The sequence below is a fragment of the Mycteria americana genome, chromosome 5, assembly GCF_035582795.1.
Source record: "Mycteria americana isolate JAX WOST 10 ecotype Jacksonville Zoo and Gardens chromosome 5, USCA_MyAme_1.0, whole genome shotgun sequence".
Classification (NCBI taxonomy): Eukaryota; Metazoa; Chordata; class Aves; order Ciconiiformes; family Ciconiidae; genus Mycteria; species Mycteria americana.
Window position 1 is genome coordinate 67,924,884 of NC_134369.1, and position 15,666 is coordinate 67,940,549.

The 15,666-nt window shown below is 44.5% G+C and overlaps 1 protein-coding gene across 2 annotated transcripts in view; it reads left to right on the plus strand.

The window, feature by feature from the left end:
• The window catches only part of RTN1 (reticulon 1), a 53,793-nt gene extending 43,481 nt beyond the window's left edge, over positions 1 to 10,312 (plus strand). For both annotated transcript variants that reach the window (XM_075503816.1, XM_075503817.1), the window contains exons 3-8: positions 5,197 to 5,404; positions 6,554 to 6,692; positions 7,559 to 7,628; positions 8,018 to 8,064; positions 8,155 to 8,213; positions 9,752 to 10,312. In XM_075503816.1, coding sequence (XP_075359931.1) covers positions 5,197 to 5,404; positions 6,554 to 6,692; positions 7,559 to 7,628; positions 8,018 to 8,064; positions 8,155 to 8,213; positions 9,752 to 9,794 — 566 coding nt within the window. In that variant the 3' untranslated portion in view covers positions 9,795 to 10,312. The remainder of the gene's footprint in view (positions 1 to 5,196; positions 5,405 to 6,553; positions 6,693 to 7,558; positions 7,629 to 8,017; positions 8,065 to 8,154; positions 8,214 to 9,751) is intronic.
• The last annotated feature ends 5,354 nt before the right edge of the window (positions 10,313 to 15,666 follow it).

The window sequence follows — 15,666 nt, forward strand, 5'->3', positions numbered from 1 at the left end:
TCTTCTGGCTTTTATGATGCCAAATACTGAGGAGCAGAAACATTTTCTGCTGAAAGCCATGATGAGAGCTAGAAGAGCTTTCAGGCACTGAACTCGGGAGTAGTTCCTTGCTGGCACAAGCATTGCACGCTGCTGCTGTTACTTATATTTGTGAGGTTACTTTTAGCTTGCCTCACAAATACGGGTATTTACCAGCTGCTTGTATTAACAAGTGGTTGCTTGTATCATAGAGTTGACTTTTGTGAATTGTTAGTCTGGGGGTTGGCCCCAAATGGAGGACTCACATTAGTTTAATGAGATGAAATTATACCATAAACTGAGACACTGATTTGGGACCCTTGACAACTTTTTCTTTCAAACAGAAGGCTACTTGAGTAACATTTTACAAGTTCTGCTGTCAGTTAAAAAACGTGGTGATACTTCCCGATAAATAGCTCATCAGACATGCTTCTCCAGAAAAATTCTTCAAAGGCAGTTGCAGTGACCTGCATCACTTCTGTCTTAGAGATGGCTGGCAAGTCCTCCTTAATAAATACAAATGCTTTTGAGTCTGAGGCAGTTCTGGCAAAACCCAGAGTGCTTTTATACTTCCATAAATGAGCCAGAGCTCTGGTGTGTTGTACTGGAAAGAGTGCAAAGTGACTGACGCTGCTTCCCTCCTTCCAGGAGGCTAAAGGGAGATCATGGAAAGCTACAGCTGAACAGCTTCTGCATGTTAATGGGCATGGTCAGGATTTACAGCTGGGATTTTCAAAACAGAAGGAACCCAAACCTCAGTGAAGCCGAGGCTTATTTCAGTGCCTGTTTTCCAAAACACTGTTTGCAAATCCTAGCTGCAAACCTTAGGTGGTCTGAAGTTGGCATTTTGGCTCTCAGAAGTGTATCTTGCTTAGCCAGGCAGATTGACCCACTGTCCAATTGCATGCACATCACATATCGACAGGCTCACGTGGCACCAGCCTCCTGCTTCATGAATATTCAGCGTGCTTTGCTCAGAATCATGCCATTGTAGTCAGGTCTGGGCTGTGCCGTGCACACACACACACACACACACGCTGTCTGCAACACACCTAGCGCTTGCAGGACCCTTGACCACACTAGGACCTTTTATACTTTTTATTCCTGCCCTATGGGGCAATTTTTCCCTAAAGATTGACCGAAGCATTTAATTATTATGTCATTAACTCATGCTGTGAGGGCTCCCTTGTCCTCTAATTTATCTGGGGAACACTGTACCTATGTAAGAGCCAGACTCAAAGCCTGTCTCAGCCTGGCCAAGTGTGGGGCCAGCACGTGCTGGCAAGTGGCTCCGCAGAGAGATGTGTCTGCGAAGGTGTGCAGCTCCAGCTCAGCTCCTGGCCCTGCCGTCCTCATACTGCGTCCCCATATGCTGAGGAGGCTGGTCTGAGCCTGGGTGGTCATCTCTTCGGCATGCAAAGGAGGGGATGCAGGCATGAACAGGCAGCTACCCTTCATCAAAGACTCAGGCCGCCATTTATGTTTCGTGACCTGTTGAAGTGCAGTAAACCCATGGGCTCAGCAAGTGTTTGAGGGAGTTGTTTGCTGTCTTAATCAGTTTTATATGAACATAGGATGAGATGAAACTCAAAGCAGACATATAAATGTGGGGGACAACCTCATCTTTCATTTTCATTCCTGTTCAGAATAAAAAAAGGGTGTGCATGGGGTTGATGCACCCAGTTCTGGGTTCACCTGATGGTAAAGGGGCAGATTTCTCATGGCTTTGCCCCTTGGTATCTATTTGCAGTGCCAGACACTGACATGACAGGTACTTTTGCTCTGGCGTAAACAGTTATAGAAGAAAATGGCACCCTGAAGAAGCCAGGCAAAGGATCCCAGCTAGGGAATTCTGCACCCAGTGCGCTTCTGACCGCTTTTAAGGGAGATTTGTTTATGTAAGGAAATGTAGGACAAAAATAATGTAAAAAGCCTTTGAAGTGACTGAAGCTGCAACTGAAGGAGCAAACATGGCTCTGACATGTAGCTCAGGTGTTTTCAGCAGCATTTAAATTCCAGGGGAATTGATACAGCTCAAATCCCTGAGGCTGTTGGCAAAAAAGTGCTTTCTCCAGGGAAGCCCACGGACCATGGCTGGACTCCGCAAGTCTCCACTGATTTCTAGCTCTGAACTCTCCTTCTCCTCCTTCCCTGCCCAAGGAGCCATGAGGTTCACCTCCCTCCTGCACTCCCTTTTGCAAGGTGGTTTGGCTCACCCCCTTCTCCCTAAGGGGAAGGAGGAGGAATGGCTGTGGAAGCAGCAAATCCCGCCTGAGCAGCTGGACATGGCAGCAGTGCCGCAGCTCCCCATCCCTGTGAGGGAGATGAGGAGAAGGCAGATTTGGTTCCTGCCCTTGAAAATCCTAACTGACCTACTGCAGGCTGTGGGTAGGGGGTTGTGTGTGTCCCCAGGCTGGACCTGTGCACTGAGACAGCCACGTAAAAATCATTCAACTCATATCTCCCTCCTATGTGCTGAGATTTTCCACCTAGCAGTTGGCACATATTTTTTCCATGCACATGGGAATATTTGCCTCGGGTCTAAAAGGCACAGGATCCCTCTCTCCCAAGTCTCATTTGGCTGGCAAAAGAGGCCAGCTGCCTTTTCATCTCCTCTCGCGCATGCACATATCCCCAGAAGTGTGTCATTTGGCCTCTGTCCATCTTGCTCTGAGTTGTGGCAAGTCTTTCCCTACTTGATACAGCTTAGTAAATATCCCAATCATTTCACGGCAGAAAGGGGCAGGTTTCAAGATCTACACGCACCTGGTCAAGTCTGTCTTGAGTCATTCGGCATCTTCCTTATTGAGGGGAGTGAGAAAATGCAGTTTGGCATCTCTGCATCAGAATACAGCCCACTTCCAATCTGCAGAAATATGAGGCAGAAGATCATAGAACGAAAGAGAGAGGGCTTAGTTGCTCATTTTGGGTTTTATCATCAATTGGCATTAACTCAGGAAACTCTGCTGAAGTGGACTTCTGTATTTTTTGGCTTAGCTCTCATTTGTTTGCCTGTCTACTGCCTACATCCCAGGTAGTGTTTTCCCCTGGTGCATGGCCTTTTTCTTACATCAGCAGATGATGTTCCATGTACAGCATCCTGAGCTAGCTCACCTGTGCTCATTTCATTTAACATGAAGGTATTGTGTGATAGAAAATTTAAGTATCTCAAAAAGTGAGATTTGCATAAATTTCCAATACTGTCCTTTGACAGAGGAATTTTTAAGCATAAAAAAGATCAAGCTGTGAATAATACCTCCTCTTCAAATGTTTGCTGGTGAAAGCACACCAGTTGCTGTGCTGTGCTGCAGAATTTTGCAGTGCCTTGACTGAAAAAGAATATGAAAAATGGTAAAAACTGCACACTTGTGTTCTGGATGCCATTTTGTAAGGATGGTTTGTGAGTCGCATACTCCAGCACCTCAAAACTGTGAGCAATTGGTGGAGCTCCAGCTGCCTGCATCAATACAGCTAGGTCTGCTGCTAAACTCCCCAACATAGGTGCATGCTCTGACTATGTTGTAACTGCATTTTGGAGCATTCCCTAGTCCATGCTGCTGGGTTTCTGCAGGAAGGAGACCGGGGCATATATCTGGAAAGACTCTGGCCTGGTCCCTGCTTTGTAAAGTCAGCACCCAGGGCCCCAGCATGTACCACAAAGATCCCCATCCCTTGGCTTCCATGCAGTCCATAGATCTGTTCATGCGTGCTCATGATCACAGGTCCAGTGCTGAATGCTGACACTTAAAAATATGAAAGAGTTATTTTACTGTGTATATTGATGGAGAATATGGTAGGATGTGAATGTTGCATGAAGAGAAAAGAGCTCAGTAATACAATAGCAATTTTTGCATTCAAGCCCGTCACTTTGAAAAGCAATGCTAATATGTGTAATAGTAATGAGTAATATAGCTCATTGACTCAAGGCAAACATGCCATGGTGACTCACAGTTTTTGGAGATTCGATGATAAGAACTACTAGGCTGGATTAATTTTGTTTCTTTTTGTATTTGTGAATTTTTTTGACAGATTGCAGTTTTCCTGAATTTACTCTTTGTTCAGAATGATTTGACAAGTGGCATCTATGAAATCTGTTTGGCTGGTGGTGTGTTCAAGCTGTTCATGAGGACTTGTGCAGTGTGTGCAATTAAAGCTGTTTTGTTTAGATTGTCATGAGCATGTTCTTTGGCTGGCTGAAGAGTCCTTTCAGAAACAGGTTATTGGTGTAAAGAAATTAAATTCTCCTTTGTGGACTGGATATTCAGCAATTGTTTCATAAAATTTTGCTTTTATAGTGACTGTTCCTGATGGTAAGATTGTTTGCTGGAGGGGTTGGAATAAACTATACAAACTGGGTGAAAAACACTGCCAAAATTAACTCCTTCACAAATGTAAAAATATATTGGTTGAAAATGGTTTTCTGCGCTTGCTTTGTTCTAATTAACACCTCCCATGGATCTAGACAAGTAAAGTTATCTAACAAGCAGAAAGTTTCTTTTTAATATTTCTGAGATGGTTGGATTTGCAGTAGCAAAAGGGATTTATTCTGTATTTTAAGGTCCCATCTGAAAAATGATTTCCTACCCGTGTAACTCTTTAGCAGTGGTAAAACCAGGAGTCCTTTCCTTTCTCAAAACTTAGGAAATATCAAAATCATATTGTCAAAACTTTGAATGGGAAAGTGGTTTATTGTGGCTAACCCCAAACTTTCTCATTCATTTATCAACAACCCAAACTTGAAAATGCTTTGATCAAGCATTTGGCATTTGGACTTGTGACAAAAAAACAGTCCAGAGTTTCCAGAGTAAGTAAATGCAAGCTAGGGTAAAAACTTGCCATACAATCCTAGCAACAACACAAACCCCAGCTTGCATTTGCCTTGCTGCTGCAAGAGACCCACGGTGCTGTGGTTGGAGATACTCATCCATCTTATCTAACCCAGACACAGACACATGAAATACAAGGATTTCAAGTATGTCATGAGTTGTCATTTCCTCAGTGTGTTGCTGAAGTCACTTCACTGCTTCTGTTGAGGAGTTCCTGTCGACGCTGATGTGAGCAGGAGCATCACTCCTCCTTTAGCCTCCTGCAAGGACTCTGAGCATTGCAGTGGCCATGGTGGTCGTCCTTGATGCCCTTCCAGCTCCTGCCTTTAACATGTTGGTCTTCTCTCCCCAGCTATCGACCTGTTGTACTGGCGTGACATCAAGCAGACAGGGATCGTGTTTGGCAGCCTCCTGTTGCTGCTCTTCTCCCTGACCCAATTCAGCGTCGTCAGTGTCGTGGCCTACCTGGCCCTTGCCGGCCTGTCGGCTACCATTAGCTTCAGAATCTACAAATCGGTCCTACAGGCCGTGCAGAAGACGGACGAGGGCCACCCCTTCAAGTGAGTTCTTTGCAGTCATGGCCAGGGGCTGTTTATCTTGCAAAGGATCCATTCCCAGTGGCAATTCACGTTTCTTTAGCTGCTGCTTTTGTACTGGATAAAATTCTTTTCTTGCTCATAACAGGGGAAATAATTTTTTCTGTTGTCCAGTGTCTCAAGAGCTGTAAGGCTGTATTGGCTCAGATCCTTGGGGGAAAAAAAAACAACACAAAAGCCATCGTCCTTTGAGACATGGGAATTTTTTTACTGGAATTCAAAAGATCCAGAAAATTTTAAGCAAACAGAGAAAAAGAGTTTCATTACAGCTAATGATAATACAGTATCTCTGCAAGCAGGAAGAGTATTGTTTCTGGGCACACTATTGGGCATAGAGGGAACCTATTTACATGTTTTCTCCAGCACTGCTTGGCTGTGATGTGGCAATCCATTACCCTAGGTGATGGTGCCAGTGCCAATGCCGGTGCCCTCCCCACCCTCTGCAGGGTCTGGGTGGTTTGCTCCAGGGGAGCAGTGATCTTTTCTCCTCTGCTGTGCCAACAAGTTGGTAAACCAGGTCATGGAATGGATCTGGTTTGCAAACACACACACTGGAAAAAAGTCTTATTGAGGTGCTGCTCCTTCTGTTTCACTTGGGTCAGTTCTGAGATGTGACTCATGACATGGGCATAGCTCAGAGAGAGATGCAGGGCAGGCAGAGGGGTGGAGGAGAGAGAAGGGGGCATCACTGCCGAAGGTGACATGTGGCCAGACAGCAGCTTTTGTTCCTCCAGAGGCTGCCAGCTGGAAGAGATGTCCCCTTCTGCAGCAGCAGTGTTGCACAGAATTTTGTGGGGAACGCCCCCCCAGCTAGGATTTGCATCCCCCTTTGGGTGGAGTAGAGAGAGATCCCATCAAGACCAGGCTCTGCGTGGGGAGAGGGCAAGGCTGGAGGCAAACAGCCCTGGTGCAGCCTGCAATTGCCGAGGGAGATGGGTCATGCAAGGTGAAGACTGTGTGTGCTGGTGGCTCTGTGCCTCCAGGAAGGGGGACACGTTGCTGCAGCGCAAAGAAATGAGGTCTGGGGAGGAGGGAGTGATGGGGTAGACAGTCACGAGCGTGAACGGCAGGTGAACCTGCCTGGGTTTGTAACTGGACCTGTGTTTCTGGCAGAGCCTACTTGGAGATGGAAATGAATCTTTCACAGGACCAGATTCAGAAATACACAGACTGTCTCCAGCTATACGTCAACAGTACAGTCAAAGAGCTGAGGAGACTCTTTCTCGTTCAGGACCTTGTGGATTCTTTAAAAGTAGGATTGCCTTAAATATTTTTAACCCCTCTCTAGAGGATCAATCTACATTTCAAAGTGCTGCTTCCCATGTTGACAGTGTCATCATAAAACCTAGTTTTGTGTAGCTCCAAATATAAAAGTTGCTCTCCTTTTTGATTTTGAAACTGCTTGCTTCCAGCAGTTTAGAGGCTTGGCAATCTGCATTTGGATTTATTGATCCATAATACAGGAGTTATAAAAGTTACAGGACCAGCTTAGCTCCACTGCAGTTCTAGAAGCATCTCTGTCTTATGGTTTCTATGACTTTGCCACAAAATGGTGTGTTCCCCTCTAATACCTCTGTTAATCTGGATTCCCTCTAATGGTGGCATTTTCTGCTATCGAGGATGGTCTTTCCGTCCCTGCTGAGATAATTATTTATTTTCAGCCTTACACCCAAGTAGGTGTTCTTCAGAGCAAAGGGGAGATCATTAAGAGAGCAGACATGGGTTAGGCTCCTAATTACTAAAGATTTTTAGAAAAACGTACCCATCTCCCAGCCTTAAGAGTTTTCAGTCACTGGGATTATCACCGTGGGGCTGTGATTAACCTGTGTGGGATGACCCCTCCCATCACCAAAACTGGATGCAGAAGTCTGCCTATGCCATGCTCAATGCAGAGTCCTAAATGTATGCAATTAAGCCCTAAATATACGTGAAAGCTCAGCTAAGAGGGTGAGAAGCAGTAAACAGCAGAACAGAGAATGGAGTTCCTAATGTGCCTTACTTAACAAGTCCCCTTACATATTAAAAAAGGCTAATGTGCCATTATGTTAGCTAGTTAAGTGAACTAATTTCTTCTTACGCTGACACTGGAGGTGATGTAATGATCTGTCTTTAATTTAGTTTGCAGTACTAATGTGGCTGCTGACTTATGTGGGAGCCCTCTTCAATGGCTTGACCCTTCTGATAATGGGTAAAAATCAACATTTCTTTTAAAATTTATTTTTAACTTTAACTCCGTCATGATTTCTACTTAGACAAAACAGCTTATCCTTGTTGTGCCTTCCCCACAGTTAAACCATCAACTTTTATTTCCCTTTCCAGTAATTATTCATTATTCCCATTACATTGTCCCTCCTGCTAGAACTAATTTGTGTTTTATGGTTTTGCAGCTACTAGTCCCAGAGTATTGGGAAATTCCATATTTGGGAGGTTTGAGCAAAGTTCACTTTCAATACAAAGATCCCTGGTGGATCAGCCGACCAAGTGGCATGATATGTGCTTGTCACTGTTTGAAGTAGGTCTCTTCTCTGGAGGAATCAGATGGGCAGGAATATAACAGTGTGCTCTTTTTCTCCTCAGCTGTGGTGTCTATGTTTACTCTCCCCGTTGTATATGACAAGTACCAGGTAAGTCTGTCCGCGTGGTGTAGTTCAGGTGTCTGGGTGGTTCTGCCTTGTTGACACCTGATTGACTCGGTCTCCTTTTGCTCTTTGCAGGCACAGATTGATCAATACTTGGGACTGGTGCGGACCCACATAAACACTGTTGTGGCAAAGTGAGTTCAGCAGCAGACTTGACCAGAAGTCTTGCTGTGAGGTTGCGGTGCACTGGGGGTGGCTAAGAGCTGGGTGGTCCTGGGGACAACGTGCCCTGTGAATTATGTCCTCCCCAGCTCCTGGCATGCAGCAGCCTGCAGGAGGGCAGATCCCTGGAGGAACACAGGCCTTCTCAGCTGAGCGTAGACTGAGGCAGAGCTGTGACCCTACATGCTTCTCTCCCCTCTCCTGCCGTTTGTGGGAGCTGTCAACAGAGCAGCCCAATCAGGGACTGATGTCCATACTTTTACCTGGCCAAGACAAACCGGAAGGAATGTGTTAACTCCCTTCCCCACTGACCACCCCAAGCCTGGGTTTTTGCATTCAGGGACTCTGTCCTTTAGAGTTAATACTACCGTTAATGAACCAAGTGGGACTTTGAACACCACCCTGTTACAGAAAGAAAATACCTGGAAGCACCATGATCTTGAGTATTTCAAACCACCATGGAATGGACGGAGGACCTGGATGAAATTTTTGATGCAGTCTGCTCTAGTTCCTAATGCACTGCCTGTATCAAAAGCTTTTGTGGGATCCCTAAGGGCACAGTGAGGGTCTAGGCAGAGTTCTCAACACTTGAGAATTAATGAAGCAGAATGGGTAGACTGGAAGGTAGATCCATGCATCTCAGCAGTCTGTATCCGTGGCTTTGGAAAAGTTGGCTGAGTAACAGCTATCCAATGGAACGATACAAAATGGTGAGGTACAGAGAGCAAGTGACCCACAATGAGAAGCTGAGGACACTGGGCTTGTTTAGCCTGGCAAGGAGGGAGCTAAGGATTGATTTCATAGTAGCCTGTAAGTACTTGATGGGAAGTTACAAGATGATAGAGCCAAACTCTTCTCAGTAGTGGCAGATGTTATAACAAGGGACAACAACATAAAGCCAACTTAGGAGGTTGATGTTGGACATTAGGAGAAACTTTTTCACTAGGGGATTAGGACAGCACTGGAGCAGGCTACACAAGGAGGTGCCAGAACCTCCTTTCTTGGAGGTTTTCAAGATACAGCAAGAAAAAGCTGTGGCCAACCCGATTTAGCATTGGGGATAGTCCTGCCTCACGTAGGAATTTGATTCAAAGACTTCCAGGGGTCCTTTCCAGCCAGTATTTCTGTGATTCTGCAAAACCTCTGCTCCCACGTAAGCCTTGGGCAGGACTAAAAGTCTGTACTGAAAATTCTTTGTTTAAACTTCATTCCTGGTTTCCAATAGACAATAGACCATGGTAGAATAATGAAGGGGGGAGAATATCGCTGAGCATATCCCATGGTTACATGAACCACCAAAACCTGGGCCATTTGCAACTCGGGGCCTGTAAGAACACATAGATGGGCATCACCCCTTTTTCTTATTAGACTCTGGTCCACCTGTTGCGACAACACACTGAACGCAAGCTAAAGAGATTACCCCTGGATAAGACTCCAAGTGGTGATCAGCTGGAATGGAATAGCTGCCTGACCATATAATCCTCCTTTTTTTTTTCTTCTTTATTTCTAGGATTCAAGCTAAAATCCCAGGTGCTAAGAGAAAGGCAGAGTAAAGCAGACATCAAGAATTCATCAACTACAGTAGTGAATAACGGGGGAATCTGGAGTGAAACAGCTCTGTTCTTACACTTTACTGCAAATTTATCGGTTTTTTTTCTCGACACCATAATCTTAGAAACATAAAACTCGGAAGCAGTGCTTTTCCCCTGCTGCTTCTGCACTTAGAATATTTGCAATCACTTGTGTCAAGCACTAAAGTATAGTAAAGAGAAAAGTGTACTAGATGTGTTTTTTTGTGTTGCTTATAAAGTGCATGATGGTGAGAGCCTAAATAATATTGACCTTTTTTATTTTATTTTTTTAGTGTTTTTCCTTCTTCTATTGGCATTGCTTCTATAACTTTTAATGTTACATGTGGCTAGGGGCTTTCCTGCTTAGCGCACTGATGCAATAGTTAAAATTGCTTCTACGTCACTGGGTTGCTGGTTGGATTCATCTTTATTAACTATATAGAATTGTAGACTGATGTTTTAGTGTTTTCCAGCACAAATAAAATAAACAGTAATCGGTACTTATGGTAATCAGTTTTGTATAACTCAAAAAAATGAAAACAAAACCCAGTACTTTTGTCGTAAGGGATTGACAGGCTGATTTACATGTATGGTAACTGGAAAGTTCCAGCATGTTAAATTTATTACAATTTGTATTACATTCTCTGTAGTTCCTAATGGACTTAATTATGGACTCTGAATATTTGCACTTATGTACTTGATACCGAATGCAGAAATAAATGTTACTAAATGTAAAAAGTTCTCCCTCTTTTTGCCACTGGGATTATCTTGACATATGCAAACTGGACACATACTGCGCAAAAAGAAGCATTTTCTCTCTCTCTCCCCTGGAGATCTGCACACACTTTGCCCTTACAAAACGGTGCAGTCCAACAAGGTCATCTGTAGTACATAGCTCATCTATCAGTTTCACATCTTGATGAGTACGGAAATAAAAGAAGGATCTTAGCGCATAGTTTGGGGTTTTTTGTTGGTGGTGTTAGCAAATAACAGGAACATGCAGTAATTGTCTCTGCCTCCATTTGCACATTGTGCAAATTGTAAGCAACACACGATGGGAGGGGTCAGCACAACAGGAAGGCCTTTTCAATTTCCTTTTCGTCATGTTACTCTCTTATCCAAAGCTGTTCTTTGAAATCTGCTTTAAACTGTGGGATCAATACTGAACCCAGAGGCTGGGAACTGAAATAAACATTTGCTCTTGTCCAAAGGTGAAGGTTTTTAAAAATTGGCATTTGGTGTTTGAGAGCCATCAGACAAGAGAAACAGCTGTTGAACATTATCTGAAGTGCTTCAAAACAAACAATTGGTTAAGTGCTGAATGATTTGCCTATTTGTGAAACATACCTGTGGAAAATCTTTTTTTTTGGTATAAAAATGTGAACATCAAAACATTTTCAGCCAAATTGCAGGTTTTCTGTTTTTCTGTCACAAAAATATTTATGCAGAATTTATTTTTCCACAAATAATTAGATCCTTAAACACTTACGTGAACTTTTTGAATTGAAGTCTTTCCTTAGATTCATTCATTTAATTCACCTTCACCTCAGTTACACATGGCCATGGTGACATCTGTCCTAGGTCAGGCTGCAGTTCTGTTTGATTGTGTATAAACGTACAACCCAAACGCACGTGAGGAGTTGGTAGAAACATCGGTATGGCTGTGGGCTAGTTAATTCTTGTGAGGAGTTGCAAATATCCTTATTTTCATTTAAGGTTTATATTTAAATAGTCGTCTTTGCTCTTATTTGAAAATACTAGTGTCTTTTAAATGTCACCTGCAGCTAGATATGAACATTTTTTCTCAATGAAAAACCAAATGCCTCAAAGTGAGACATGTTGCTTTTGATCAAATGGAATATGTTTGTTTCAGCATGTGTAGTTTGCAGCCAGGGGTTAAAATTCAACATCTACCCCCAGCTTTATCTGTCTCTTCGACTTTCCTGCCAGTGCATTGAAGTGGCCAGTATATACCCTGTATCTCTGAGGAAGACAGTACAGCCTGTGCAAGTGTCCTTGAGGATAAAGGCTGACTTCAGAATTCTTATTATTTACAAGATGTGGGTCCAACTTGTAGGATAACAACATGTTAATTTTGAAAATGAGCACATTTAATGTCCCATCCCCCTGGTCCCATGAATGCGTTCTTCCCGAGCACCACCAATGCCGTTATATCCAAGACTAGTCTTTTCCAATGCCAAACCCTAAGCAGAATTTAAAGGCTACATCTCCTGTATACTTGGAAATCAAATGAAATAAAACCTTCTGGCAGTCTAAATATTCTGAAAAGCCTAAATCAATAGAGACCAAGACTCCCATTCTTGTCTCCTCTAGCATCGCCCTCTCTCAAAACCCACAGCCCTCCACTCCAGGCCCTCATTGCCCTGACTGTACCCCTGCACACCTACCTCTTGAACCCCTTCCCTTTACTTCTATCTTTTCTCACATCCTGCCTTTCCAACCCAGCTCCCAAACTTCCTTGCAGCCACCCTGACTTTACATATATTTGGCAGTAACAGCCTGCAAGTGGGCAAGGGCTGCTGAGCAGCTGGGATGGGTTAATGTTGTAGGTGGAACTAATTTGGAAGACCATTCTGGGATGCACCAGAAGCAGAGGACTTTAGCCAGGGCTTGGGTTGCTTGTGCTGCCCGTGGCCACTATCACCTTACCTGGATCGCAGCAGCACTTTCCATGACACCTTTGAACAGGGAAGCTTGCAGAAAGCCATGATGCCTGTAGCTCCCATAAGCCTTGTTCGCAAATCTCTGCTAACTTATGGCCTTGCTATGCAACTTGCAATGGCAGAGCCCCTGTGTGTACAGGGAGCGAAAGCTTGTGATGACCTTAGTGTTCCCTGGTAAGTCTCATTCATAGAGCAACACTATGGGGAAGGGTTATACCTCCTTTTTTTTTTTTTTTTTTCAAACAAGCGAGGGAAAAAAAACCACTGAGCTCTATGTTTTAAAATATTTTGGTGTGATTACAGTAGATGGCTGAAGGTACTTACCACAATAACTCACATTCGTGCGCTGAGCTGTGCTCTGAGGTACGCAGGCTGTAAAGCCCTTTTGTTTCTGATCTTCATTTGCATTCAAAGTGAAGAGCAGCTGTAGACAAGCTTGACTGGTAAAAGCTGCAAACTTGTGAGGTTTTCTACACAGGTGAAACCTGGGAAGCAGCCCACCGTGCCTGGGTAAAGTGGTGGGGGAAGGGAGGGCATTACACCATTCTTTTGCCTTCAGAACATTCCTTGCCAGAGGAACCTGGACATGACACCACATCACTAGTGCTTCAGGAGTCGGGTTGTTCCCCTAGTTCAAAGGCTGCTTTCACAAGATATGCAAGTGTATGGATGTTTTGAAGACGCATCTAACCAAGTGAGGTTGTTCAGGTGGTTGGAGTTAGGTGTGTCCTAAATACCTTGCCCAAGCAGTGTCTCTCATCCTCTGTCTCTGGGTAGTTTGAGATGCTGATATTCCCTTTCTGGAGAGGAAGCTGAGAGGTTTCTAAGATGGATGTCTCAGTTGAGAGGCTTGTTTAGATGCAAGGACAGGTCTGGACCAGGCCTTTCCATGGCTGGGAACTGGCTGGCTGATGTAAGGAAGACAGCTGTGTTTTGATCTACGCAACATGGTGCTGCCTTTCAAGGAAGATAACAGGTCTACCTGCTGAGCTTACCTTTGAAAGCCAGCCCAAATGACTGTGCTAATTTGAACTCAAACAAGTTTAACTCTGGCTTGGGGATATGAAATCAGGAGTGGCGTGCTGGTGGGAGAAAAAATTTTGTTAGAACATCTACACCTACAAATGTGTCTTTTTTGGCTCTATGACTTTAAAATATCTTCTCCATGGTTTCACCTGTACCTTCCAGAAAGTTTATAAGCCTGCTCCTAAACTGCTGCCTGTTAAGGAGAGGTTCGATAGTTACTGAAGAGCTCTGTCAGTGCTTTACGCCACTTGAATATCTGTCTATGTACCCTGAAACGAATACTCCATTGGTAGTTTGATGTGAAATGTGAGTACTCTCCAAGGTCGTTGGTTTTGATTCCCTGCGTCTCGGTGCCTCAGCAGTATTCCACTCTCTTCTAGCCTATGTATTTGCCTCTGAGCTGTTACTGATCTCTTTTATGCTTCTTCTGCTCTTTAATATTAATCTAGTGAGAGGAGGATCATAAAACACATCAATGTTAGGAAAGTCCTGGAATTGGGAGGAGATAAGGAAGATATAACATTCTGTGAGCAGCTAATCCAGTTAAAGAGAGTCTGCCTTCTTCCCCACAGTTTTTGCGATCTCCCTGCACGTTTTCAGATGGCAGCTGGCTCCCATCCCTGCCGTGGTGGGTTACAAGTCAGTCAACTGTAAGCTTATCAGCCTTTCCTTCTCCATATGGGCCCAGGGAAATATGTGGCAAGCCCATGTGTTTGCCCAGTGCAGCTTTGCAAACACCAAGTGTGATGTATTTCTTCCTGGCTCTTCTTAATATTTTCTTTTCTCAGGCACAGAATTAAAAGGTGCTCCATCAGTGAACTTGCATGCGAGCTTCCTGGGATGCTGGGAACCAGTGGAGTGAGGCTGCTGGCGTGAAGGAGCCTGGAAAGACTGGCTGGCACACGCAGCCACTGCGGGACATATGGTATTTGGATAAGGGTGAGACATGTCCACTGATAAAAGAGTCAATAGCTGCAGTGCCTGAAAATGGAAGGAGGAATGGTCTCTATTTCTGCCAGGCTTTCTTGCTGCTCAGCACCTTTACATGAGAGAGTGGCAAAACCTTGCTCTCTGCCGTGGCAGGGGAAAGACTCCTCCACAGGTGTGTGTGGAAATGGGACTTGACTGTAGTAGGTACATGGGCTTGACCTGCTTCTCTCTCTTACCTGACCTGTTCGTTTACCTGTCTTCGGTGTTTGCTCCTAAGTGAATGGTCAGCTCGCCGTCTGTTGGTGCTCTCCTCTGGTCAGGATCTAATCCAAGTAACTGCAGGCTAGCAAGTCACATGCCTGTGACTTGCCACTTCTACAGCTCTACTTCCTTCTTTGTACGGGTAGCTGGTTTTGGGGGAGGATGAGCTCTGTAGAGCCAGAAGGGTACCTGAGCCCCCTGAAGCTGCTGCAAGCCCAGCTATCTTCACCGCCTCTGCAGCTCCCCTAGAAAGAGTGCTAAATCTACAAGTTTGCCAGATTTATAACTGGGGGGGCATCACCGTGTGTGTGGAAGGCAAGGTAAAGTTACATGGGCAGGCAGGCATGCGGGTAGACTTCTGTCCAGCACCCTGGCAAGCCCCCGCTGACTGGGATGTGCCCATCTCTGCATTGCCCGTGTTCTCATCTTCCCTTTCCTGCTCTGCCTCAGCCAAAATGCTGGGAGATGCCGAAGGGACCAGGATGAAAATAAGAGGATGGGATAGAGCTGCGGAAGGAATCTATCTAAGAAAACCAAAAGACAAAGTAGCCCTGTGCAATGAAAGCAAAGGCATGCTTTCATTGCTTTTTCCCTCCTGACTGCCCCTTAACTAGCACGTCAGACTCATTTCTCATGTTCACTGAATATCAAAGTGATTCAGCCTCAAGGTTGCAATTTATGCCTCCTCATGGCTCTTTTTGTTTAAGTTGAAAAAATAATTCAGTCCAGTGAAGCTAATCGTCGTTCACGGTAAGGCCCTTCTGCATATATTTACCTTTATGAGGGAGCTGTAAAGAGGATATTAGTCACGTTTTTATTTCTTTTGTACAGCCCTCTAATTTAGCTAAACTGATGTAAAGTAGCCCAGACCAGTCCAGAAATGTCTATAATGTTTTATAGCTGTGACAAAAAAAAGGATATGTAACATCCAGGGAGCGGAGTGACTTGAATAG